This window comes from Oryctolagus cuniculus, chromosome 8 (genome assembly GCF_051225735.1).
Source record: "Oryctolagus cuniculus isolate XC-2025 breed Fujian yellow rabbit chromosome 8, ASM5122573v1, whole genome shotgun sequence".
Classification (NCBI taxonomy): Eukaryota; Metazoa; Chordata; class Mammalia; order Lagomorpha; family Leporidae; genus Oryctolagus; species Oryctolagus cuniculus.
This window is the reverse complement of record NC_142874.1, coordinates 88,583,782-88,610,235: the sequence shown is the minus strand read 5'-3', so window position 1 is coordinate 88,610,235 and position 26,454 is coordinate 88,583,782. Positions and strand designations below refer to the sequence as shown.

General features: G+C 37.5%; 1 protein-coding gene across 8 annotated transcripts in view; it reads right to left on the bottom strand.

Moving 5' to 3' along the window:
- TBCK (TBC1 domain containing kinase) overlaps positions 1-26,454 on the bottom strand; it is a 244,973-nt gene that overhangs the window by 51,687 nt on the left and 166,832 nt on the right. For 5 of the 8 annotated variants that reach the window (XM_008267520.5, XM_008267519.5, XM_002717178.6 and 2 more), the window contains one exon: positions 3,480-3,655. In XM_008267520.5, coding sequence (XP_008265742.3) covers positions 3,480-3,655 — 176 coding nt within the window. Of the gene's footprint in view, positions 1-3,479; positions 3,656-21,118; positions 21,458-26,454 lie in introns of those variants that run through there. The other 3 variants (XM_089302979.1, XM_089302978.1, XM_089302977.1) reach the window with 1 other exon arrangement.

Here is a 26,454-nt window from a genome sequence, read left to right as displayed (position 1 = left end):
AATATGATTTCAAAAACTTTGTTGTTCAGTCTCCCTGAGCCTTCAGCATTAATATTACGGGTTTAGACTGTTATTTTTAGGGTTCTTTCTTATTCTAGAGTTTTAAGATTGTGTTTTTGTTGGCAAGTTGGTGAAACCTGTCTTATGTCCTTGAGCTTTCCTTTGTACTCCCTCCTCCCCAAGGCACCACCTGGGTTAGGTATAGCTCCCCTAAAATTGCCTGTGTGCTAATGCATTTCTCCTCAGTAGTCACAAAACCAATAACAAATTAAAATATTACCTCTTGCAAGGGATCTGTATTTTAACTTGGAATATTCATGTCACAAACTAAATGAGTGAAGTGTTAACAATAAATATCAGGCAACCAGGCATGGGAGAGTTCTGGGGTAGGTAAGGCTGTCTCTAAAATTCATCAATGTGAAACAGTTTATTTTTCCTAAGGATAAATTGCTCTCTCCCTTTCATAAACAATTATTTCAGTTATTTAACATGGGTAAAAAAAGATGAGATAAAGCCTAATCTTAGAAATTCAATATCCTGAAAGCGCAAGTTAAAAAAAAAAAGTTAATACCTATATGAAAACTTAAGAGCTAAGTTATACAAAGTCTTCCCTGTTCAATGACTTATAACAGAAAAGTAGAAGATAAAAACAATAAGGGAAACTATTAATCATTTGTTAAATATTATAAACATCATTTCAAAAATTACTACCTTTGGGGAAGGAAAAGGTATAGAATGTTTCATTTATTTTCAATATTATAGAGGACTACAGAAGAAATGAAATTATTTAAAAAACATAGTTGCATTTAAATAGTCACTTTTTAAACAGATTGGTAAAGTCACATAAATCTTGGAGTTTAATTGTGATGTTTTATCTCAGTAAGAATGGAGTGTAACTCTAAAATTACTTATACATTGTTACATAGATTGCAATAAGCTTTATTAAGTTTTAAAACACCAGCATCTTAATTTTAGGGAAAATGTAATGAAAAATTTGAATGGATTACATCTAAATAAGCAAACTCATTATAGAGGGAAGGCCCTTTCACATATATCTCCTCTGTCTAAGTTAGGAAGGTTGTGAGAATAAATGTCCTCATTTGAACAGTACCTTAGTTTTAAAGTAGGCTTTCAAAAAAAAAAAAAAGACATTTAAAAAAATTTACAAGCTGGGTCCTACAGGAAATTAATAAAAGATGGGTGACTTCATTTTCCTGCATGTATTAACTTAGACTTACCATTCTCAAGTAGCATACAGCAATAGTGATTTTCTCCTTTTAGCCTGAAATTGTAATAGTAATAACATCCATCTAGGTCTCTGCCTAGTTCCAACATTAGACCAAGTGTTATGGAATGACACAGAGCCACTTGTATATTCAATGACTTACCTATACTTAGAAGAGAATAATGTTCAGGCAAGCTGCTCTGCTTTTAGCCATTCTGTCTGGATATATACTACAGGTAATAGAGTATCATCAAAAACAAAATCAGACTATAAGATTTGGAAAATTTTGGATTGAGTATTACATTCGTAATGTTATGTTTTTAAAATTCAAATAATTTGTTTAAAAGGAAATATCAAAGGAGTACTATGCATAAGGTATTTTAAATTAATTTTGAGGTAGGCTAAAGCAAAAAGTATTTCATGTCCTTAAAATACCAGATCAGAAGAACTTCTAGAGCAAGGAACATTGGCCAATCAAGTGGAATTTAATACCTTGTAATGGTAGCCTATTCACTGACTCTGCTCAGTAAATTCAAGCATCCTGAAGCCCTAACAACCAGGGACATCAACATATATAATTTCCCCAAACTCAGCGATCTCATAGGTTAGGAAAAACAGAAAGTACCTTTTGTAAAAAGATGGGATATATGAGTTGAAATTGTGGGCTCTCAATAATACTTTCAGTAACCTCAGATTTTTGGATTGCTTTAGCAGTTCTGTAAGTATACGATTTTGAATTTCATTTTAAAATTATAATTTAAAAGAATGAATAAAATTTCAACTTACAAATTGGGATTGAGGGGCTGGCAACTGTGGCATACTAGGCTAAGCCTCCATCTGTGACACCAGCATCCCATATGAGAGCTGGTTCATGTTCCAGCTGCTCATCTTTCAATTCAGCTCTCTGCTTATTGCCTGGAAAAGCAGTATAAGATGGCCCAAGTGCTTCCACCCTGTACCCACGTGGGAGACTCAGAGAAGACTCCTGGCATCTGATTTGAGATCCACTCAGCTCCGGCCATTGCGGCTATCTGGAGAGTAAACCAGTGGATGGAAGACCTTTCTTTCTGTTTCTCCCTCTCTCTGTAACTCTACCTCTCGAGTAAATAAATAAAATTAAAAAAAAACTTGTGATTGAAAATATGTACATGAAAACTTATTATATACTAGTTTTAGAATATAAGAAACTACCAACTTTCAAATTAGCAATGTGACTTTATTAAAATTAATTGTAAAATTCTTCATTTATATTTTGTACACTGAGTTTCTCATTAAGATTTCATTTTAAAGGGGAGTTGTATTAAAAAACAGTATGAAAGTCATTTACCTAGATTCCAGAGAACATGGAATCAAAGCATGCTTTGTGAGATCTGACAGATGGATAAAAATAGAACAGAAAAAGGTGAACTGTTATTTTCTAATAGCTAATACCTTAATACCAAACAAAATCACTGAAAGTTTTATGTTCACTAATAAAATCTTAGTGAAAAATACCTTGTATTGAGTATAAATACATGTTCTTATAAACCAATGTTTTGAAAATTAGAAGTACAAGTTCAATGTTGATTGAAATGTAAATGTTGTTCAAATGTAAATTTTTTTCCCTAGGCTATAAGGTAGATCAGGCATATATAGCACAAAGGATTCAAATGCCTTAATGAATAGCAATATATATCAGAGAAACACAAAATACCAACAAAATATTTCAATGTTTTAGTATTTCTTGAAAAACATTTTTTCGGTCTCTCTGGTATGTAATATTATCATATAAAACCTCATAGAGATCATTCTGGCATCCAGTATGACAATAATTTAACTATTTGAGTTCAGAATCCTAGAAATTCTATTGTTTCACCATAAACCCTTTAAATGGAAAGGAGGCCTGTGCCGCGGCTCACTAGGCTTGTCCTCCGCCTTGCGGCGCCAGCACACCGGGTTCTAGTCCCGGTCGGGGTGCCAGATTCTGTCCCGGTTGCCCCTCTTCCAGGCCAGCTCTCTGCTATGGCCAGGGAGTGCAGTGGAGGATGGCCCAAGTGCTTGGGCCCTGCACCCCATGGGAGACCAGGATAAGTACCTGGCTCCTGCCATCGGATCAGCGCCATTGGAGGGTGAACCAACGGCAAAGGAAGACCTTTCTCTCTCTCTCTCTCTCACTGTCCACTCTGCCTGTCAAAAAAAAAAAAAAAAAAAAAAAGGAAAGGAAGCAAAATGAATAAGGCAGCATCACCCTTTAAGCCACATAGGTAAAGGATACTCTTCAGTGTTCCGGATGTCAACCACCAGGAGCTTTGGTTTACCAGACTTTGTTTTCTTGGCAGGTGTTTTGAAGTGGCCGGTCATCGTCAGCTCACACAAGTCAATCAGGTCCTCTGCTGAAATCCTGGGTGATACTTCTGATTTCAGGTCATTTAATGGGATGGATTCTCTTGACTAAAAAAAAAATGTACAGAGAACGAAATTATTGAGAAGATTTTACAAACTATAGCCTTATAAAATATCTTTAGGGTCTTAATACCATTCAATAATCCATATGTAAGAAGCAGAAACTATCCCATTTTATATTGTGTAACATGTTCCTAACTATTGAGGTTTAGTTCTTTATTAGTCACACCTATAAGAAAGAATTACTTTTTTGCTTCACTGCAAGTTGCTGGGTCAAATGTAAAGAAAGAGTATTTTTTTTTTTGATGAGAGTGTTGTGCATATTTTAAAAACAGCCCCTTTAAGCAAGGTTCACTTTTCTTTACATATAATTACTGCTATTGTGAATCATATTAGTTACAACTAACATGAACAACTGCATTACAATTCAGTACATATAATAAAGAAAACTGGTCCCAATATATGCATTTGTTCTTTATAATTTTTGTTATATATGAAAGTCTAAGTAGAAATTAGATTTTCAGACATGAACAAAGAACAATGCTTTCTTAGATAGTAAACCAAGTTGACAATATGTCTTAATTGTGAAAGAAATAAAATTGAACTATATACTATTAAACTAGCACATGGGTCTGTATATCTATCATGTAGTCTAAGGCTGATAAAGACTGAGGCTTCTTCACGATTATTCTCTATGTTTCTCAGAAGGTGGAAGGATTCCTTACCCCCCAACACCAGCATGAAATTTAGGACATCTCAATTCAAAACAGATTTATTATTAATTTTTTGAAGTTAACAATTTTATTTCATAATAGGTTAGGCCTAAAAAATATGATGATTTTGAGGTTTTCCTGGTTTTCTGCCAGGGTAGTTCTTTTAAAATTAATTTTATTGAAGGTACACAAATTTCATGTATAAAAATTTAGGAACATAGTGATACTTCCCATCCCACCCTCCTTCTTACCCTTGTTCCCACAATTCCTCCTCCTTCCTCTCCTAATCCCTTTCTAAATTTTTACTATGATAACTTTTAGTTTACTTTATACTCATAAGATTAATTCTATACTAAGTGAAGAGTTCAACAGATAGTAAGAAGGAAAAAAAAACTGCTCAGAGCTGAAAACAATAATTGAAGCTCAAAATATCAATTTCAAACCTATACAACATTTTTGATATTCTATTAGAAACTACAGATCAGGGAAAATATATGGTATTTGCATTTTGGTGACTGGTTTATTTCACTAAGTATAATGGTTTCTAGCTGCAACTATTTTGTTGTAAAAGACAGGATTTCATTCTTTTCTGTGGCTCAGCAGTATTCCACAGTGTGTATATACCATAATTTCTTTATCCAGTCTTCTGTTGATGGACATCTGGTTTGATTCCATATCTTAGATACTGTGAAGGAAGCTGCAATAAATATGAGGGTACAGATAACTTTTTCATATGCCAACTGTATTTTCCTTGGGTAAATACCCAAGAATGGGAGGGCTGGGTCAGATGATATATCTATTTTCATCTTTCTGAGCTTTCTCCACATTGTCTCCCATGATGGCTGTACTAGTTTACATTCCCACCAACAGTGGATTAAGGTATGTTTTTCCCCATATATTCGCTAGAATTTATTGTTTGTTGATTTCTGTATGAGAGCCATTCTAATTGCAGTGAGGTTAAACCTCATTGTGGTTCTGATTTGCATTTCCCTTAAGACTAATGATCCTGAGAATTTTTTTCATTTGTCTGTTGACCACTTGAATTTCCTCTTTTGAAAAATCCCTGTTCAAATCCTTTACCTATTTTGTAACTGGATTGTTTGTTTTGTTGTTGCTGAATTTTTTGAGCTCTTACAGATTATGGATATCAATGCTTTACTAGTTTTATAGTTTGCGAATATTTTCTCCCATTCTGTCATTTGCCACTTCACTTTGCTGAGTGTTTCTTTTGCAGTGCAGAAGTGTCCTAGCTTGATGTAATCCCATTTATCTATTTTGGCTTTGATTGTCTGGCTTCTTGGGTCTTTTCCAAGAAGTCTTTGCCTATGCTAATGTCTTGCAGAGTTTCCCAATGTTCTCCAGGGCAATTTGATGACTATCAAGGCATTGATTTAAAACCTTGATCCATTTTGCATTAATTTTTTTTTTTTGTAAAAGGTATAAAGTAAGCTTCTTATTTCATAGTTCAGCATGTGGAGGTCCAATTTTCTCAGCAAATTTGTTGAAGAATGTGTCCTCTATCCAGGAATTGATTTTAGTTCCTTTGTCAAAGATTAGTTAGTTGTTTATGTGCAGATTGATTTCTGGAGTTTCTATTCTGTTCCAATGGTCTGCAGTTCATTTTTGTGCAAGTACTAGGCTCTTTTGATTATAACTACCCTGTAGTATGTCTTGAAATCTGGCATCGTGAGGCTGCTGGTTTTGTTTTTTTTGTTGTATAAGATTGCTTTAACTATTTAGGGGTCTCTTTTGTTTCCATATTTTACCATCATTAACTTTTAGATCTTAGAGTTTGATGACAGCTTTTATCTGTTGGGTTTCCCTGACTGCGCCCTATATTCTTAAGTTGTAAAGCACTTGTTTTCTACTTCATTAATGTTTAAATAGAAATGGAAATTGCTGTATTTTATGGGTTTATGGTTTTTAATAAAAATGGGCATTAGGAATTTTAATTTTTTCATATTAAGCATTGAAGCTACTTAAATATTCTGAAATTAAAAGTGCTTCAGAAAGATCAAAGAGCCTTTAAATTAGCAAGGCATATAGTCAATGCTTCTAGCTCCCTTTTCATTAGACTGTAAGCTCTACAAGTATTTTCTCCAGTTTTCATATGAAGTCATACATTCATCAAGACTCAGTTGCGCTGTTAGTCATTTAGTGATGAAAGCGGAATTTCAAACTAAAGTTTCATCTGGTCAAATGAGACCTCTGATTGATAAGGAAGGGGATTTTTCCCAAAGTATTTTCTATGTAGAACTCACTGATTTAAATAGACTGATGTTGGCATTGGCTTCAGTCAAATGCATCATATGTGAGACTTTTTTTTTTTTTTTCAAAAAAGAACATTGCTACATTTACTGGTAAGAACAGAAAGCAGAAGAACTGCATACAAATTCACAACTTTCTGAACTTTTGTGAATGTGTATGAATAAAGAACTTTCATATAAAGAATATCATCTGTAAATTAACTTTGGGATATTAGTAAATTAGATTCAAAACAAATTATATAGCTTTGCTTTATGAGAAGGTAATTAAAATGTTAAAACATAAGCATCTAGACTTTTGCCAGTTTTATAAGCAGTTTTGACATTTGTTATAGAATTTGAACTTACAGCTGTGAGAATAAAGCTGCTGCTGCATGGATGTTTTCTTATACCATGTAATTGATGCTGACCTTTTCCTTGCATGACTGGAATTTCAAATTCATGGACTTTGTTTATGGACAACAGGTAAGAATTTGGGATAATTATAGAATAACTTTGGAAATACATATTAATTTATCATTTTTGCTCAATATCCTATACAAACAATACATGTTGAGCATAGCTATTCCAAATCCAAACTTCTGAATTTGTTTGAGAACTAATTTTTAAATGTCATATTCTGTGGCAACCTACAGTTCCAAGCAAATGAAAAATCAAAACTTGGTAACAAGGCAGGCATTTTGCTGTGTCTGTTATCTATTGGGAGAAGGAATGAATGATATCCAAGAGTCTTAAATGGTAGATTTTAATGAAAGAATTCCTGTATGCCCTTATGCTATATAGGTAATGAACAAACAAAACTCTTAAAATAACTCTGAAGGTATTTTATCCGTGAGAATGCAGGAGTGGTAGACAGAATAACTTCCATATTTCCTGTCATGCATCCTGGTATTAAGTTCACCCTCATTATTCAAGACAGAAATATGAAAGTCACTGGAAACTCTTCATTGTTCCTTTACTCCCTGACATATCCCCAAGCTCCACCAAAATAGCACTCAAATTTGTTTTTGATTCATTGTTCTCTGTAGAGCTTATATGAAATATAAAATGTTTGCCTCTCTTTTTAGTATTTTTCTTCTCTATCTTCATCTAAATTTGTTGATCTATCTTTGAAATGCCATCTGAGTTAACAACAACTGGATACACACATACACACACACACACACACACACACACATATATATATATAGGGAGAGAGAAAGAGAGAGAGGTATTAAAAATAATTCAATACCTCCTAGAAATTGATAAATGAAACTAATTTCCTTACAACATACAAAGCCTTTTGTGAATGGATCTTTCTTTGTAGTAGGAGGGAGTCCCTAGGCTTTGGAGTCAGACTGCCTGGGCTTACAGGCTGGCTAGCTTATTTATTAGTATTTTACTCTGAGTGTAATATATAACCTCTCTGCCTCATTTCTTCACCTATAAAGTGGCAAAGGAGAGTTACCTGAATCCTACTGGGCTGCTGTAAGGATTAAATGAGTAAATCTATATAAAGTATTTAGAATGGCATCAGACTGTGAGAGCTTTGTAAATGTTTGCTATGTTATACATCATTTTTCACCCCTCACAAACCTCCTGCTTTATGCTTTGGCATTATCACACTGTTTATCTTTTCTAGCTACTGTGCATTTGTGTATCCTGTTCCCTCTGCATAGAATGCCACAATTTGTCCATTTAATAAAATTCTGCTAACCTTCAAGTCTCAGCTCATACATTAATTCTTTTATGAAGAAAGCATTTATTTTTAACTCTTAATAGAATTAGTTTTTCTTCTATGTCTCTACAGATATCTGGTATACATCTGTATTATATTGGGATCACTCATTTCCTGCAAGGCTAAAAGCTCCTAAGGATGAGGAAAATAACTGTTTTATTTATTTCTTCCCAAGTACTGAGAGCTAGTATATTATATGACAAAAAGAAAACATTGAAGTATATTCATTGAATATAAATGAATAAAATAATATCTGCTATTCCCCTACTTTTCCTGAGTAACTCTGTTATGAGGTATGTATATATTCACAAAACAATGTGTACTTATCTCTACCACAGCAATTCGTATATTTGTGATATACTGTCTGTTTATGCATTTGACATATAAATTCCTTGAATGGAGATTCCATGTCATTTTATATTTTTATTTTCAAAAGGCCTGGCATAAAAAAACTCAACAGATATTTGATGAATGAGTGAATGAATAAAATAAGATTAAATAATCCAATAGGGCAGAATGTATTCATATGTTTCTATTATTAGACATAATAGTAATAAACTTTTATTTAATAAATATAAATTTCCAAAGTACAGCTTATGAATTACAATGGCTTTTTCCCCTCATAACTTCCCTCCCACCCCCCGCTCCCTCTCCCCTTCCATTTGCATCAAGATTCATTTTCAATTCTCTTTATATACAGAAGATCAATTTAGAATATTTTAAGTAAAGATTTCAACAGTTTGCACCCACACCAAAAAACAAGTGTAAAATACTGTTTGAGTTCTAGTTATAGCATTAAATCATGATGTACAGCACATTAAGGACAGAGATTCTACATGAGGAGTAAGTACACAGTGACTCCTGTTGTTGACTTAACAAATTGACACTCTTATTTATGGTATCAGTAATCACCCTAGGTTCTTGTCATGAGTTGCCAAGGCTATGGAAGCCTTTTGAGTTTGCCAAATCCGATTTTATTTAGACAGGGTCATAGTCAAAGTGGAAGTTCTCTCCTCCCTTCGGAGAAAGGTACCTCCTTCTTTCGATGGCTCGTTCTTTCCACTGGGATCTCACTTGCAGAGATATTTTATTTTATTTTATTTTATTTTATTTTATTATTTTATTTTATTTTATTTTATTTTATTTTATTTTATTTTATTTTTTTTTCCCAGAGTGTCTTGGCTTTCCATGCCTGAAATACTCTCATGGGCTCTTCAGCCAGATCCGAATGCCTTAAGGGCTGATTCTGAGGCCAGAGTGCTATCGGACATACTTTCAAGGATGGCAAATTATCAGATTTTCTCTTCTGGGAACTGTGATTGTCGCTCCCCCTCTTCGTGGAGGAATGACACAGGACCCTGCGCTGTTCTTTCGTCTGCTCGGCCCTCCCCGGGTTTGCTGCTGGTTCTTCCCGGGTTGGCTACTGTCCCTTCCACCTCCGTGGAAGGGCAGTTCCCCCTGGCCACATTCCCCACTTCCGCAGGGAAGCGGCACACCGCCGGCCGGCTCTCTCGGGGGCTGCACAGGTGTTCCCCTTAGATGTTCCCAGTGAATGCCGTCTCTCTCCTCCTTTATAGTCCTCCTCTGCCAATCCCAACTTGGCTGCCCACACGCCGAGTACGTCGCTCTCCTCCAATCAGGAGCAAGTCCTACAGTTTATTGGTTGAACTGGAGGCAGCTGTGCGGAAGCTGTTTACTTCTCTCCCAGTGCCATATTGTGGGAGAGCAGATGCATAGAATAAGTCTTAATTCCAGTAACTCAGTCTAGTCCGGGTTGCTCCCCACAGTGATGGTTAATCAAGAACATTGATTTACATCCACTTCAACAATTTCTCAATAAAGTCAACTTGGCTTTCCTCTATTGAAAAACTGAATATGAGAATTGCTAGTACAAAAAGCTTGCAAAATATACTTTATCTAATTCAACTAAGTTATGTGAATATAAAGAAAGCAAACAAAAGACCCGAAAACTACATTTAGAAAAGTTTACAAAATTAGTCATAATAAATATGTCAATAAAGGAAAAGACTATTAGAGTTGATATTTGATAAAAAGAACAAAGCTGGAGAATATGTGAATGGATTATATATATGTGTATGAGATTTTTTCATTTTTAATAATATAAAAATAATAAATTAAGTATACAAAGTATTATTAAAAATATTATGTACATTTATATATTAGTACATTTAAAAATATTCTAACCGTTCCCAAAGATTAGAAAACATGAATACACATACAAATATATCCATAAACCTATGTAGAAATAAATAGATATATGTGTATATGTGTAATCAAAAGTTTAGATAATCTGAGTAAAGGAGCATTTCAAGTTGACTAAATAGATACACCCAATAATTCCCTCCCTCTCCAAAGAGAAGAACCAAAATAATGAATAAATAACTGAAATTTGAGGAGAATGAGGGAGAATATGGGGGTTTATCAAGGGAGACCTGGGATAGCAGCATAGAGAGGAACAAAAAGTATTGGCAAATGTCATCCTAGCCCCATGGCCAGAGAAATATCCATCTCAGTAGCCACATGGCCAGGGGAAGTGCACATTTCAGGGGTCAGGTAAATAGGAGGGCCTCAGCAGAGCCCATTTTCACAGGTGCTGGACACTGGAAATCCTGGCTACAAGAGGTACCACAGTTGTCACAAGCCTGGAGGCCATTAAAATGAGATACTCAGAGTATGTAGGGCAGTTTTCCTTCAGAGAAGGAACTCACGTATGTCTACCTTAAACCTGAGAGCAGGGGCCGGCGCTGTGGCGCAGTGGGTTAACACCCTCGCCTCAAGTGCTGGCATCCCTATGGGCACCGGTTCTAGACCCGGCTGCTCCACTTCCAATCCAGGTCTCTGCTATGGCCTGGGAAAGCAGTGGAAGATGGCCCAGGAAATCCTGGCTCCTGGCTTCGGACTGGCACAGCTCCAGCCATTGTGGTCATCTGGGGAGTGAACCAGCAGATGGAAGACCCCTCCCTCCATCCCTCCCTCCCTCCCTCTCTTCTCTCCTCTCTCTGTGTAACTCTGACTTTCAAATAAATAAATCTTTAAAAAAAAAAAAAGCCTGAGAGTATAAGCTGTGGTAGTGTGGTGTCAACTTGAGAAAGGAGTCACTGTGGAATTCTGCACTGCCCTGGGGATAGAAATCTGTTGATCTGCTACCCTGGGGTCCATAGACATTGCATCACTCTAACAAAAATGGCTGAGTCCCACAAAACCAATTAGATCCAGCAGTACAGCTGTGACCACAGCAGCCTATCCAATACAGCACTCAGCACTACAAAGGATAGGTGGTTCAGACTAACAGGAGGATCCTGCCTCAAGTACCATATAAATAACGGTGTTAGCCCTCTGACACACTGGGCCAATTCTCTGCATTCCCACCCCTTCAGTCTGCATCCAGGGCAGTATGTACCACAGGGACCTACATATACCAGGGCTGCCAAATAGTGCTAATGTGACTCTGTCCCACCTGGTGGGCTATTGCTGTGCTGTGTGACCTCACCAGGACTACTGGTGGTATTCTTACAGGCCACTGCTAGGACCCACATGATCCTACCTGGACCGTGGGTTGCTGCTATTTGTGTGTGTGTGTGTGTGTGTGTGTGTGTTCTGCCAGGACTCTGGGTGGGTATTCTTAGAACCCCAGGGCTGTCCCTGCAGCTGTTGGCCACCACTGGAACCATGTGACCTTGTGTGGTGTCACACAAGTACCAAGTACAAGACTCCTGGGGTCCACTGCTGCTGTCATCAATTATAATGAAAGAAGGTACATAGAGATTATACTATGGTGTCCAACTGGAACTAAAGCTGAAGAGGCCTACCAATGTGAACTAGAAGACAAGACTTATGAAATATCTGTTAGATGAGACAGAGACAGAGAGCGAGAGCGAGAGAAGATGAAGAAGGAGGAGGAGGAAGAGGAGGAAAGGGGGTGGTTAGGGAAGGATGGGGAAGGAAGAAGAAAAATGACAAAGATAGCTTCCAAGACCTTTGGGATATCATATATGAACAAATACTCAAACTTTTGAAATTTTAGAAGGGGATGACAAAGGGAAAGTCAAAGAAAAAGCAGCTCAATGAAATAATAGTTCAAAATGGCCTCAATCTTGGGAATTACACAGACATCCAGTTACAGGAGGCTATTGAACCTCCAATAAACTAGAGAAGATGCTCACTGTGACATAAAGTAGCCTAACTGTCAGTAACATAATGCAGAGATAATTCTGAAAACTATAAAGGAAAAGTGCTAGATCACATGTAAGGGAAACTTCATTAGCTAACTGCAGATTTCTTAGTAGAAACCTTACAGCACAGGAAGAAATGGAATGGCATTCTAAATTCTAAAAGAAAAATATCCTGACAACCAAGAATTATACACCAGAAGAACTATCTTTCACCAATTAAGGAAAAATAGACTTCCCAGACGGGTAAAAACTCAGGGAAATTAATTACAACCAGACCAGTCTTAGACAGGATGCTTAAGCGAGTCCTATATCCAAAAGCAAAAGCAAGACAATTACCATCATGAAAATGTGTGAAAGTTTTAAATCCAATAGAAATCAAACAAAAGAAAAATAGAAAATAATAAAACCTTTAAAAGGAATCTAATGTATTCCAGTATCCTGTACAAATGTATTTTATTCCAGAAATGTTAATACAATCATTGTGATTCACTGCATTAATAAAAGGAAGGTGAAACATATGATCATATCATTGCAGACAAAAATAAATGAACACATGTCAACATCCATTCATGATTTAAAAAAAAAAAAACACTCTTCAAACTAAGAATGTAAGACAGCCTCCTCAAATAAAGGGCATTTGCAACAAAACAAAACAAAACAAAAACCAAAAAACCTTAGCTCAAGGATCATAAAATAAATAGTAATAATAAAAACTGAATGCTTTCCTGCTGAAACTGAGAATGAAGCAAAGATATCCACAATAGTGGATAATAACCCACCAAACTGGATCCAGTAGCACACGAAAATTCTTATTCATCATGATGAAGTGGGATTTATACCATGGTTGGCAATGATGGTACAAATATATAAATGTAAAAAAATATAATACATCACCATTGAATGAAAGAATTATAAAAATCGTATGATCTTGTAGTTTGTGTTGTAGCATAATGTATAAACTTGCAGCCTGTAATGCCCGCATCCCATAGGTGTACCAATTCATGTCCAGGCTACTCCACTTCCAATCCAGCTCCCTGCTAGGTTCCTGGGAAAACCAGCTGAGGATGGCCCACCTGTTTGGGGCCCTGCCACCAATGTGGGAGACTTATATGAAGCTCCTGGATCTGGCTTCCACCTGGCTCAGCCCTGGCCATTGCAGCCATCTGGGGAATGAACCAGTGGACAGAAGATATCTCGCTTTGTGTCTCTTTCTCTCTTTCTATAACTCTGATTTTCAAATAAATAAATAAATAATTTAAAAATCATATATCAATCACATCAGAAAAAGCATTCAATAAAATTGAAGACCCATTCATGATAAAAAATCCTGAATAATTTATAATAATTGCTATATAAGACAAACTCACAGCTACCAAAACACCAAATGGAGAAAAGTATTTCCTCTAAGATATAAAACTAGACAAGAATGTCTATTCTCATTATTTTTATTTACTATAGTACTGGAAGCCTTAGCCATAACAACTGGAAGAGCAAGACATAAAACACATACATTTGGAAAGTAGAAGTCAAATTATCCCTGTTTGCAGATGATATGATTCTATATATAGGAAAACCTAAACTTTTCCAGATAAGTATTTGAACTCCAAACAGGGTCTGGCATTGTTGTGCAGCGGGTTTAGCTGCCACCTACAACACTGGCATACCATATGAACACTCTTTTGAGTCCTGGCCGCTCTACTTCCATTCCAACTCCCTACTAACACATGTGGGAATGCAGCAGAAGATAGACGGAATGCATGGTCCTTGCCATCCTTCTGGGAGACCCAGTTGGAGTTCCAGGCTCCTGGGTTTGGCCTGGCCCAACCCCAGCTACTGTAGCCATTTGGGGAATGAAACAATGGATGGAAGATCCCTTTCTGCCTTTCCCTCTCTGTAACTCTGCATTCCAAATAAATACTTTTTTTTAAAAAGAACTAAAAACAAACTCAGTAAAGTTGCCAGATACAAAACCAACACATACAGATCAACTGCATTTTTATACAGATAGTAAACAGTGAATGAAATCTCAAAAGCAATCCCACATATAGTAGCTAAAAAAAAAAAAAAAAAAAATCAAAACTGCTTAGGAACAAATCTTTTTTTTTTTTATTTTTTTTTATTTTTGACAGGCAGAGTGGACAGTGAGAGAGAGAGACAGAGAGAGAAAGGTCTTCCTTTGCCGTTGGTTCACCCTCCAATGGCCGCCGCTGCAGCCGGCGCACCGCGCTGATCCGATGGCAGGAGCCAGGATCCAGGTGCTTTTCCTGGTCTCCCATGGGGTGCAGGGCCCAAGCACCTGGGCCATCCTCCACTGCACTCCCTGGCCATAGCAGAGAGCTGGCCTGGAAGAGGGGCAACCGGGACAGAATCCGGCGCCCCGACCGGGACTAGAACCCGGTGTGCCGGCGCCGCAAGGTGGAGGATTAGCCTATTGAGCCATGGCGCCGGCCTTAGGAACAAATCTAACCAGGAATGTGGAAGATTTCTATAATGAAATTTATAAATTGATGGAAGAAATCAAAGATGCAAAAAACTGGACTGTTAATTGACTGGAAAAATTAATATTGTGAAAATATCCATTAATATCATGAAGATATTAGAATATTACTATTGTAGATATGTACATACTATCCATAATATCAATGATGTTCTTCAAAGAATTAGAAAATCAGTCCTAAAATTCAAATGGAAACATATAAGGTCTATGTAGCCAAAGCAGGCTATGAAAATGAAAGCATACATTATGTGGAGGACAACCAGGAAAAGTCAAACAAGTGATGTTTCTGAGAGAAAACAGATTAATTTAAACATGCTGATGACCACACACAGCCAATTACATCAACATGTTAGAAAAAATTTTTTTTTTTTTTTTGGACAAGCAGAATTAGTGAGAGAGAGAGAGAGAAAAAGGTCTTCCTTCCGTTGGTTCACCCCCGAAATGGCTGCTACGGCCAGTGCGCTGCACCAATTGAAGCCAGGAGCCAGGTGCTTCCTCCTGGTCTCCCACGCCGTGCAGGGCCCAAAGACTTGAGCCATCCTCCACTGCCTTCCCAGGCCACAGCAGAGAGCTGGACTGGAAGAGGAGCAAGCGGGACAGAATCCGATGCCCCAACCGGAACTAGAACCCGGGGTGCCGGCGCCACAGGCAGAGGATTAGCCTAGTAAGCTGCGGCGCTGGCCCATGTTAACATTTTTATACTTCTTTTATATGTTTGATGGCAAGTGTATGGTGCCCCATCCAGAGAAGGTGCTAAAATGTTTGATAAATAAATGCAGATGGCATATGATGCTAAGTAATACAATCCCAATGTTGAAACAATAAGGCTCTAATGTACCACCAAATAATAGAAGTTGCCAACAAAAGCCACAAACACTTCCTCCAGGCAAAACCGTGAAGTCACTGAAGTGAACCAACCACTTCTGTCACTCCAGCACCTTCTTTGACAGCCTATATAAGGAGCTTGGCAGAGGGAAGAGTCAGTATAATGAAAACCACAGTGTTTAAGATAAGATGCATCTCCTTTCATTTCCTATGTGGTATTTCTGGACACTCAAATTCTTCCTCGCAAGACAAGTGATTTGAGATTCTTTCAATCTCATGCATGCAGATCTGGGCATGCCTGAAAAAGGGGCTGGCTGACATTCTGTGCTGTGGTAGGCAGATGACAGAGTGCAGAGAGGGGAGGCGTAGGGACTCTTTACTTTCTTTGACTTTAATTTGTAAACTGTGAAGAAAGAATAATGATAATTGCCTTATTTACCCCACAAGTATGAGAATAAATTTGTTTAGTAGATAAAAAATGCTTGGTAAACTATGGTTCTTTGTATAAAATAAGTTGCTGCTATTAAAATTGGAACCCAAATAAAGGAGCTTGAATTTAATGATAAAGTAGTCTTAATGTGGAGCCAGTGTTGTGGTGCAACAGGTTAAGCAATTGCCTGTGACGCCAGCATCCCACATGAGCACCAGTTTGAATCCTGGCTGCTCCACTTCTGATCCAACTCTCTACTAATGTGCCCGGGGAAAGCAGCAGCAGATGATCCAACTTCTTGGGCCCCTGCACCCATGGGTGACCTGGATGAAGCTCCTGGCTTCGGCCTGGTCCTGGCTTCATTTAGACCCAGCCCATTTGGTAAGTGTACCAGCAGAAGGAAAATCTCTGCCTCTCCCTTTCTGTCTCTAGCTATGCCCTTCAAATAAATAAATAATCTATCTATATATATTTTTTTGACAGGCAGAGTGGACAGTGAGAGAGAGAGACAGAGAGAAAGGTTCCTTTGCCATTGGTTCACCTTCCAATGGCCGCCGCGGCTGGCGCACTGTGGCCGGCGCACCGCGCTGATCCGATGGCAGGAGCCAGGTACCTATCCTGGTCTCCCATGGGGTGCAGGGCCCAAGTACCTGGGCCATCCTCCACTGCACTCCCTGGCCACAGCAGAGAGCTGGCCTGGAAGAGGGGCAGCCGGGACAGAATCCGGCGCCCCGACCGGGACTAGAACCCGGTGTGCCGGCGCCGCAAGGCAGAGGATTAGCCTAGTAAGCCGCAGATCCAGCTTAATAAATAATATATTTTTAAAAAGTAGTCTTAACGCAATCTAAATTTTGAGTAAGTACTCATACTCAAGAAATATTTTAATTTAACTAGCTTTTCCTGGCCATTTTGAGAGAGAGAGAAAACATTTCTAGGTCAAAGACCTCACAATCATGCTAGAAAGGCAAGACTAACATAAATAAAGTAGTAATAAAACTAACAGTAATAGAAAATACTTATATAGTGCTTAGTATATATTAGTTACTATTATAAGTATCTGATATACTAACACATGTAAGTCTTTCAATAATCCTTTGAGATAAGTTCTAGTATTTTATTCATTTTATAGATGAGAAAACTGGGGAATAAAGAAGTTAAAAATTTGCCAAAGGCTATTTAATCACTATTTAAAACTGGCCAGGATTTAAATTTGACAAGTCTGGCCCTCAAGTCTGAACTCTTAAACACATCATTACGTTGCCTCTTAAAAGATTCCATGCAGGGGATCAGAGGTACACACTATGAGAACTCAGGAAAGGGAAGAAACATAACTTGGGCAAAAGAAGTTAGTAATTTATTGGTAGAGAAAATGTGATTTGATTCAGAAAAAATCAGTAGGGTTTGGAAAAGCAGAAGAAAGGAATAAGAGATTTGCAGAAGTAGATAGTTATTAGAGTGCTGAAATGTGAATGAGCAAGGAAATACTCCACTGGTATTTATTGAGCAACTATTAGGTACCATGCATTGTGCTTGGAAAATATCAGTGAACAAAATGAACAAAGATACTTGTTTTATAGAACTTAAAGTTAATGGGAGTGGAATAATAATAAAGAGACTAGTTTTACTGACCTGAGAATCTATCCTGAGAATGGAAGAGAAATAAAGTTGACTAGGAAGGTAGGAGTCAGATCATGAGGGCTCTAAAGGAAAAGTTTGAGGATATGTAAGAAACTGGGCAGTACTACAGGAGTTCTTGAGTTATTATCACATGGTAAGGGCAGTACCTTGGGAAGATTATTTTGAAGGAGGAAATAAAGATGGGAGAGATAACAGGCAGAAAGATTTTTTAACAGTGAATTTTATGAAAATCTAGAGTAAGTGATAACATTGGAAATTGAGACCTTTGCATCATTCATTGTCCCCCACTTTTCCTTTCAAATTTTCCCTGTAAATTATTTTTCCTTATTCTACAGATATATTTAAATCTATCCAGATCCCAGTGAAAGATAAAGTAAAACAAAAAGTAAATAAAATTACTCTCCAAAGGTAAGTTACTCCTAAGCTGCTACTTCTGTACTTCCTTCTCATCTCTAATTTTGTAATACCATTTTGTCTTGAACCCACTGTAACTTGATTTCTGACATAATACAAAAGATGGAACAGTTCATTTGGCCAGGAGAGGAATGGAGAATTTGGGTATATTTCTTTGAAATGGCAACATTTTAGTTGAGATGAAAATGATTGATAGGAGGTTCACAGGTACGGATTGGGGGTTTTCTTCAGCATGTAAGTCAATTCTACCAAACATGTTGAGCTGATTTTACTTCTAGGGTATTAGTTCTACTTCTAGGAATAAGAAAGCCTCTCATCTAAAATCCTTCTCACTATTTTTCCATTTCAATCTGGTATGAATAAGGCAGCTATTTCAGGACAGGATCCTACTTGAATTTCAAAATGTTCAATTCACAAATATCCAATTAGAATTCCTTGGGTTTATAGCCCCTGCTCTGCTTTCTTCCATATACTTAAGTACCTAGAAAGTAGAAGCCCAGCTTATTGGACACCTCCATCACCTAGCAGATAGCCTGGAACTTGGTAGCTATGCAGTCAACTTGGGTAGATTAAAGTAAAGGTAAAAGACAGACAGACATATGAGAGGCAGAATAAAGCAGAAATATATAGGAGATAAAATCCAGGGATAAGTAAATGATGCCTTTTAAGTTCTGAACACTGATTAGGAAAAAAAGATAGTAACAGTGTCACATGGCAGATAAGGGGAAGATAAATTCAGATGTCAACATGTAAACTGAGATGGAACAGGGTTTACCAAACAGAAACATCAAGAATGCAGTTAGAGATAGAAACTGGCATTTGCGAGAACTCATGGCTAAAAAATGATATTTTTGGAATCAGCATAGAAATTGCAGTTAGAGTCATGAGAAAGGCTAAACAATTGAATGTAAACGATAGCACTGGCCAAAAAATTCTAATTTTGGCAGTCATGCTGATAAACTGCTGAGAAGTCTTAAATTATGTAAAATGTTAATGAGGCTTGGAAAAACAAAATTGAGATTGTTTAGGATAATATTCATCAATCCCTATTTTCCCACATTTACTTTCTCAGTGCTACATATTTCAAGCTCATGTATCAGGGAGTGCAGGTTTTGTAAATGGCACAGCCAGATACAAACTACTATCCTGAAAAGAATTTTACAGAACAAATTACCTTCAAAAACTTCATCAATTTACATAGTACCTTTAACCATAATATTTAAAATAATAAATCGCTTCAGTGGCATTTTGATGTTTGCATTTATCTTCCTTATTTTCAGAGACATAGGAAAAGGTTACTATTTCTAGGATTCAGAAATAACAGTATCTGAAATGGGAGTTTGAAATGACTGTCATGTTCTGGAAGCTGCATAATACGGCTCTCAGACCAGAGAGGACGTTTCCCCTCACATATGGGAGAGATAATATACATGAATACGAAATTCAAAGATGAGTGAAGATAATTTTTTTCAGTGACTAGGGATTTTATGCTAAAATTTTCACAGATGTGCTCTGGAAAAATTGTGTATAAGCTAAGTTTCAGGAAAAAGAATATTTTCCTTTTAGATAACTGGTATCATTTTCGAGCTATTTCACTTCCCTGGGCCTCAGTTTTCTGAAGGAGCAGAGGAGATGACAATTGTGTCTTTTAACTTTATTTCTGATTGATTTCCAACTGCTAATAGGTCCCCAAACTCTTACTTGCCTTCTGGGACAAAAGGTAGACATCTGTACATTTAACTAAATGACATCATTGAGTTCCTACCTGAGGAGATTCAGGAGTGACTCTAATTAGCAGCACTTAGTAGCACTGTTTATTAGGATGATCTGTTTATGAAAAGTTACATCAAAAAGAACGTCTGTATTTCAAAGACAAGTGTCTGGGAAGTATTTCATTCAGTATAACTGGCCTAAGGGAACATGGAAGAGATGGAGGCTACAAGCAAAGTACGCTAGTGTCAGTGATTCATGAGGCAACACAGAGTCAAGGGGGCAACATGGCATAGTTGGTGGTGTTGGTATTGCTTGATTTCTTAAGTTTTTATAAGCCTCTAGAAATTATATTCAATCGAAAGCCAGAGCCTGATTTTCTGGGCTGAGGTAAAAATGTGAAATAGTTAATGAGAATGACTCTACTCATCTTAAGTCCCTAGGGTAGAACTTTTGGTACCTTCATTCTGGAATGTGATAGAGCTGCTATCCCACATAGCTTGTCTGTGGTGAGGTTTCAATGGCAGTACTGATCTGGAGACTTAGGGAGCCAAGTCATCTGGTGACAGTCTAATTGATATTTCACCTCAAACTCTAATTTTCCAAGGTACAGTTATACTTGCATTGGGTTGCTGACCTCATTATTTTTCTTTCTTTCCTTGTACACCAAAGTGATGAGCACCACCATTTTTACTCAGGTATCCCCTATTACTTGTAATATTCTTCCCAGCACTTCCCTCGCTGTATAACAAAAAGGTGTCAAACAACTGACTCAAACATTCTCTGGCTAAAAAGCTTTAGCATATCCCTCGGGAAGCAAATCAGATCTGCCTTTCTTCATCCTTATCGTGGTGTCAAAGACAAGGTAAATGAAATCTCTGATGTGCTGTGGTATTATATGTTATTGCCATGACTAATTTCTGGTGAAATGTTCACCTCCAATCATGTAGCATTCAACCACTTATATCTGAATATACTTGAGATGTCCTAAGTGAAGAAAAATTCAGTTTCAGTAATGAAGGTAGAAGACTGTTTAAAATCTTAGGATGATGGGAGGATACCCAGTTGCCTCTAATCTCTACTCATTTATATCAATACGCTGAAACCATCCCAGACATTACATTTTTATTTTTTTAAATTTGACAGAGTTAGACAGTGAGACAGAGAGAAAGAGAGAAAGGTCTTCCTTCCGTTGGTTCACTCCCCAAGTGGCTGCAATGCCCGGAGCTGCGCCGATCCGAAGCCAGGAGCCAGGTGCTTCTTCCTGGTCTCCCATGCGGGTGTAGGGGCCCAAGCACCTGGGCCATCCTCCACTGCCTTCCCGGGCCACAGCAGAGAGCTGGACTGGAAGAGGAGCAACCAGGACTAGAACCCGGCGCCCATATGGGATGCCGGCATGCAGGCAGAAGATTAACCAAGTGAGCCACGGCGCTGGCCCCCTAGACATTTCTTAAAGAGAATATAGGTACAGAATCATCAATGTCTGTAGTGTATTTAGTTGTGAATATTTCAAACTTATTTCATATCAGTATAGAGAATCTGATTTTAAATGAGATCAGAGTCACAAGCCAACCCAAAAGCTGGAGATCACTGAAACGTTTTTTAAGTTTATAATATTATATAATAGAATATTAACTGATAAGAATGAATGATTACTATCAATACTATTCAACTGATTGGTATCCATTTTATATTTTCCCATTGAAAACATAAGTAAAAGCATCTGGCCGGCGCTGCGGCTCACTAGGCTAATCCTCCACCTTGTGGTGCCGGCACCCAGGTTCTAGTACCGGTCGGGGGCCGGATTCTGTCCCGGTTGCCCCTCTTCCAGGCCAGCTCTCTGCTGTGGCCAGGGAGTGCAGTGGATGGCCCAAGTGCTTGGGCCCTGCACCCCATGGGAGACCAGGAGAAGCACCTGGCTCCTGCCATCGGATCAGCGCGGTGCGCCGGCCGCAGCGCGCCGGCCGCGGCAGCCATTGAGGGGTGAACCAATGGCAAAGGAAGACCTTTCTCTCTGTCTCTGTCTCTCTCACTGTCCACTCTGCCTGTCAAAAAAAAAAAAAAAAAAAAAGGCATCTTAGGATTTGTCTAATTTTTCAATTCATTTAAGGTCTGACAATAATTTTAGTTTGTGAACCACAAATTAGGCATGAAAAATATAGAATTTTTATGAGAAAATTTAACAATCTAACAAATATAACAGCTATCATTATTAAAATTATCACCTAAAATGAATTAGTACAATATTTATTTTATGTAAACTTGATAAATTAAAAAAAATCTTCAAATGCTCCTTTTGGGCTTCATAAAGCCTAATATTTAATTTAAAAGTAACAAGGAAAAATATACACATAGATTTCAAGATTTTTATTTATTTGAAAGGCAGAGAGAACACACAGAGAGACAGAGAGAGACTGCCTATCAACTGGTTTACTGCTTGAACTAGTCAGGGCTGGACCAGGCTGAACCTAGGAGCCTGGAACCCAATTCAGGCTTTCCTCATGGATAGCACAGACCAAATGAATGGAGCCATAACTGGCTGCCTCCTAGGGCACATGTAAATGGGAAGCTAGGATCAGAAGTGGATCAAGGACTTGAATCCAGTAGCTACGATATGCAATGAGGGTATCCCAAGCAGCATCATCACCATTGTGCCAAACACCCACCCCAAGAAAAAATATTTAATAAAAGGAGTTCCAGGAAATAGTTCTTCTGGTAAAGTAAATGTTTAAAGTGCTATAGTATCTATAAAATGTACAGATACATTTCAACACATGTATCTTATTAAAATGTATTTATTTTTGGAATTTCTGGCCACATTGCCAGATATTTGAATATATTATTGCATGTTTTATTTAAAGAAAATAAAATAGCTATCCTATTATAAAACTAGAAGTTAAGATTTAGTAGTTAAAATATATGAGTCTGGGACTGACATTGTGTACAGCAAGTTAAACTGCTGCTTGAGATCCTACCATCTCATATCAGAGTGCCAGTTCAAGTCCAGGCTGTTTTGCCTCCAATCAAGCTTCCTTCTAATGACCCTGGGAAGGCATTGGATGATGCTAGAAGTACTTGGATCCCTTCCATCCACATGAGACCTGGCTGGAGTTCCAGGTTCCTGATTTTGGCCTGTTTCAGCCCTGGCCTCTGTGGATAATTGAGGAGTGAACCAGTATATGGAAGCTGTATATGGAAGATTTCTTTTCTTTTCCTTTCTCCTCTCCTCTCCTTTCCTTTTCTTCTTTCTTTCATTTTCTTTTTCTATTTCTCTCTCTTTCCTCCTCCCTCTTTTTTTCTTTTTCTCTTTTTTCTTTTTCTTTTTCTTTCTTTCTCTCTTTCCCCTCCCTTCCTTTTTTCCTTCCTTCCTCTCTCCCTCCCTTTATCTCTCTGCCACTCTACCTTTCAAATAAATTTAAATTACTTGCTGTATGGCAGTAAAAACAATGATAACTTTCCAAAAATCAAGCTACACTATCTTGGCATTTTAAATTTAACTGAAATTTATTCTTAAATTTTGGTTGATAAATTTTGAGTGGAGTTTCATTGTTTTTCAAATATAATACTTTTTCCCTCTAATTCTCTCTTAAAATCACAAGCTTTTTCATTCTATGGAAATTTGGGAATATTTCCACTCAACCAAGAGCAGGAATTTTAAATATTATCTTGGCATAAACTAAAAGATTGGCAGTTTCTGGTAGGACTGACAGCCTCTACATAAATAGAAGATAGGGTAGAGTCTAGATTTAGAGTTGGCTCCAAAAGCTGAAACAATAAAAAGGCAAAGTTCAGTACTCAATGATAATGAGTTCTCTTTACTTCCTAGAGGTCATCAGCAACAGATATGATAACTGATAAAGCTCTTAAAAAATCAGATCATGGGGCCGACTGTTGTGGTGAGCCTGTGATTATAAAGTAAATTGAAAGTATTAATTATCAATGTATATGCACCTAATTACAGGGCACCGGTTTATTTAAAATATTTGTTTAGGGACTTAAAGGGAGACTTAGACTCCAGTACAATAGTACTGGGGGGCATCAATACTCCACTCTCAGAAATAGACAGATCAACAGGACAGAAGATCAACAAGGAGACAGTAGATTTAAACGACACTATAGCCCAAATGGATCTAACAGATATATACAGAACTTTTCATCCTACACAGAAAGCATTTACATTCTTCTCAGCAGTACATGGAACCTTCTCTAGGATTGACCACATACTAGGCCATAAAGCAAGTCTCAGCAAATTCAAAAGAATTAGAATCATACCATGCAGCTTCTCAGACCATAAAGGAATGAAGTTGGAAATTAGCAACTCAGGAATCCCTAGAGCATATGCAAACACATGGAGATTGAACAACATGCTCCTGAATGAACAATGGGTCATAGAAGAAATCAAAAGAGAAATCAAAAACTTTCTGGAAGTAAATGAGGACAACGGCACAACATACCAAAACTTATGGGACGCAGCAAAAGCAGTGTTAAGAGGAACGTTTATATCAATAGGTGCCTACATCAAGAAATTGGAAAGTCACCAAATAAATGAGCTTTCAACGTATCTCAAGAATCTAGAAAATCTACAGCAAACCAGAACCCAATCTAGTAGGAGAAGAGAAATAATTAAAATCGGAGAAGAAATTAACAGGATTGAATCCAAAAAAAATTACAAAAAATCAGTCAAACGAAGAGCTGGTTTTTTGAAAAAATAAACAAAATTGACACCCATTGGCCCAACTAGCTAAAAAAAGAAAAGACCCAAATCAATAAAATCAGAGATGAAAAAGGAAATGTAATAACAGACACCACAGAAAAAAAAGAATCATCAGAAATTACTACAAGGACTTGTATGCCAGCAAACAGGGAAACCTATCAGAAATGGATAGATTCCTGGACACATGCAACCTACCTAAATTGAACCAGGAAGACACAGAAAACCTAAACAGACCCATAACTGAGACAGAAATTGAAACAGTAATAAAGGCCCTCCCGATAAAGAAAAGCCCAGGACCAGATGGATTCATGACTGAATTCTACCAGACATTTAAAGAAGAACTGACTCCAATTCTTCTCAAACTATTCAGAACAATCGAGAAAGAGGGAATCCTCCCAAATTCTTTTTATGAAGCCAGCATCACCTTAATTCCTAAGGCGGAAAAAGATGCAGCATTGAAAGAGAATTACAGACAACCTCCCTGATGAACATAGATGCAAAAATCCTCAATAAAATTCTCGCCAATAGAATGCAACAACACATCAGAAAGATCATCCACCCAGACCAAGTGGGATTTATCCCTGGTATGCAGGGATGGTTTAATGTGCGCAAAACAATCAACATGATACAACACATTAACAGACTGCAGAAGAAAAACTGTATGATTATCTCAATAGATGCCGAGAAAGCATTTGATAAAATACAACACCCGTTCATGATGAAAACTCTAAGCAAATTGGGTAGAGAAGGAACATTCCTTAATACAATCAAAGCAATTTATGAAAAACGCATGGCCAACATCCTATTGAATGGGGAAAAGTTGGAAGCATTTCCACTGAGATCTGGTACCAGACAGGGATGCCCACTCTCACCACTGCTATTCAATATAGTTCTGGAAGTTTTAGCCAGAGCTATTAGGCAAGAAAAAGAAATTAAAGGGATACAAATTGGGAAGGAAGAAGTCAAACTATCCTTCTTTGCAGATGATATGATTCTTTATTTAGGGGACCCAAAGAACTCTACTAAGAGACTATTGGAACTCATAGAAGAGTTTGGCAAAGTAGCAGGGTATAAAATCAATGCACAAAAATCAACAGCCTTTGTATACACAGACAATGCCATGGCTGAGGAAGAACTTCTAAGATCAATCCCATTCACAATAGCTACAAAAACAAATACCTTGGAATAAACTTAACCAAGGACGTTAAAGATCTCTACGATGAGAATTACAAAACCTTAAAGAAAGAAATAGAAGAGGATACCAAGAAATGGAAAAATCTTCCATGCTCATGGATTGGAAGAATCAATATCATCAAAATGTCCATTCTCCCAAAAGCAATTTTCAGATTCAATGCAATACGAATCAAAATACTGAAGACATTCTTCTCAGATCTGGAAAAAATGATGCTGAAATTCATATGGAGACACAGGAGACCTCGAATAGCTAAAGCAATCTTGTACAACAAAAACAAAGCCGCAGGCATCACAATACCAGATTTCAGGACATACTACAGGGCAGTTGTTATCAAAACAGCATGGTACTGGTACAGAAACAGATGGATAGACCAATGGAACAGAACTGAAACACCAGAAATCAATCTAAACGTCTACAGCCAACTTATATTTGATCAAGGATCTAAAACCAAACCCTGGAGTAAGGACAGTCTATTCAATAAATGGTGCTGGGAAAATTGGATTTCCACATGCAGAAGCATGAAGCAAGACCCCTACC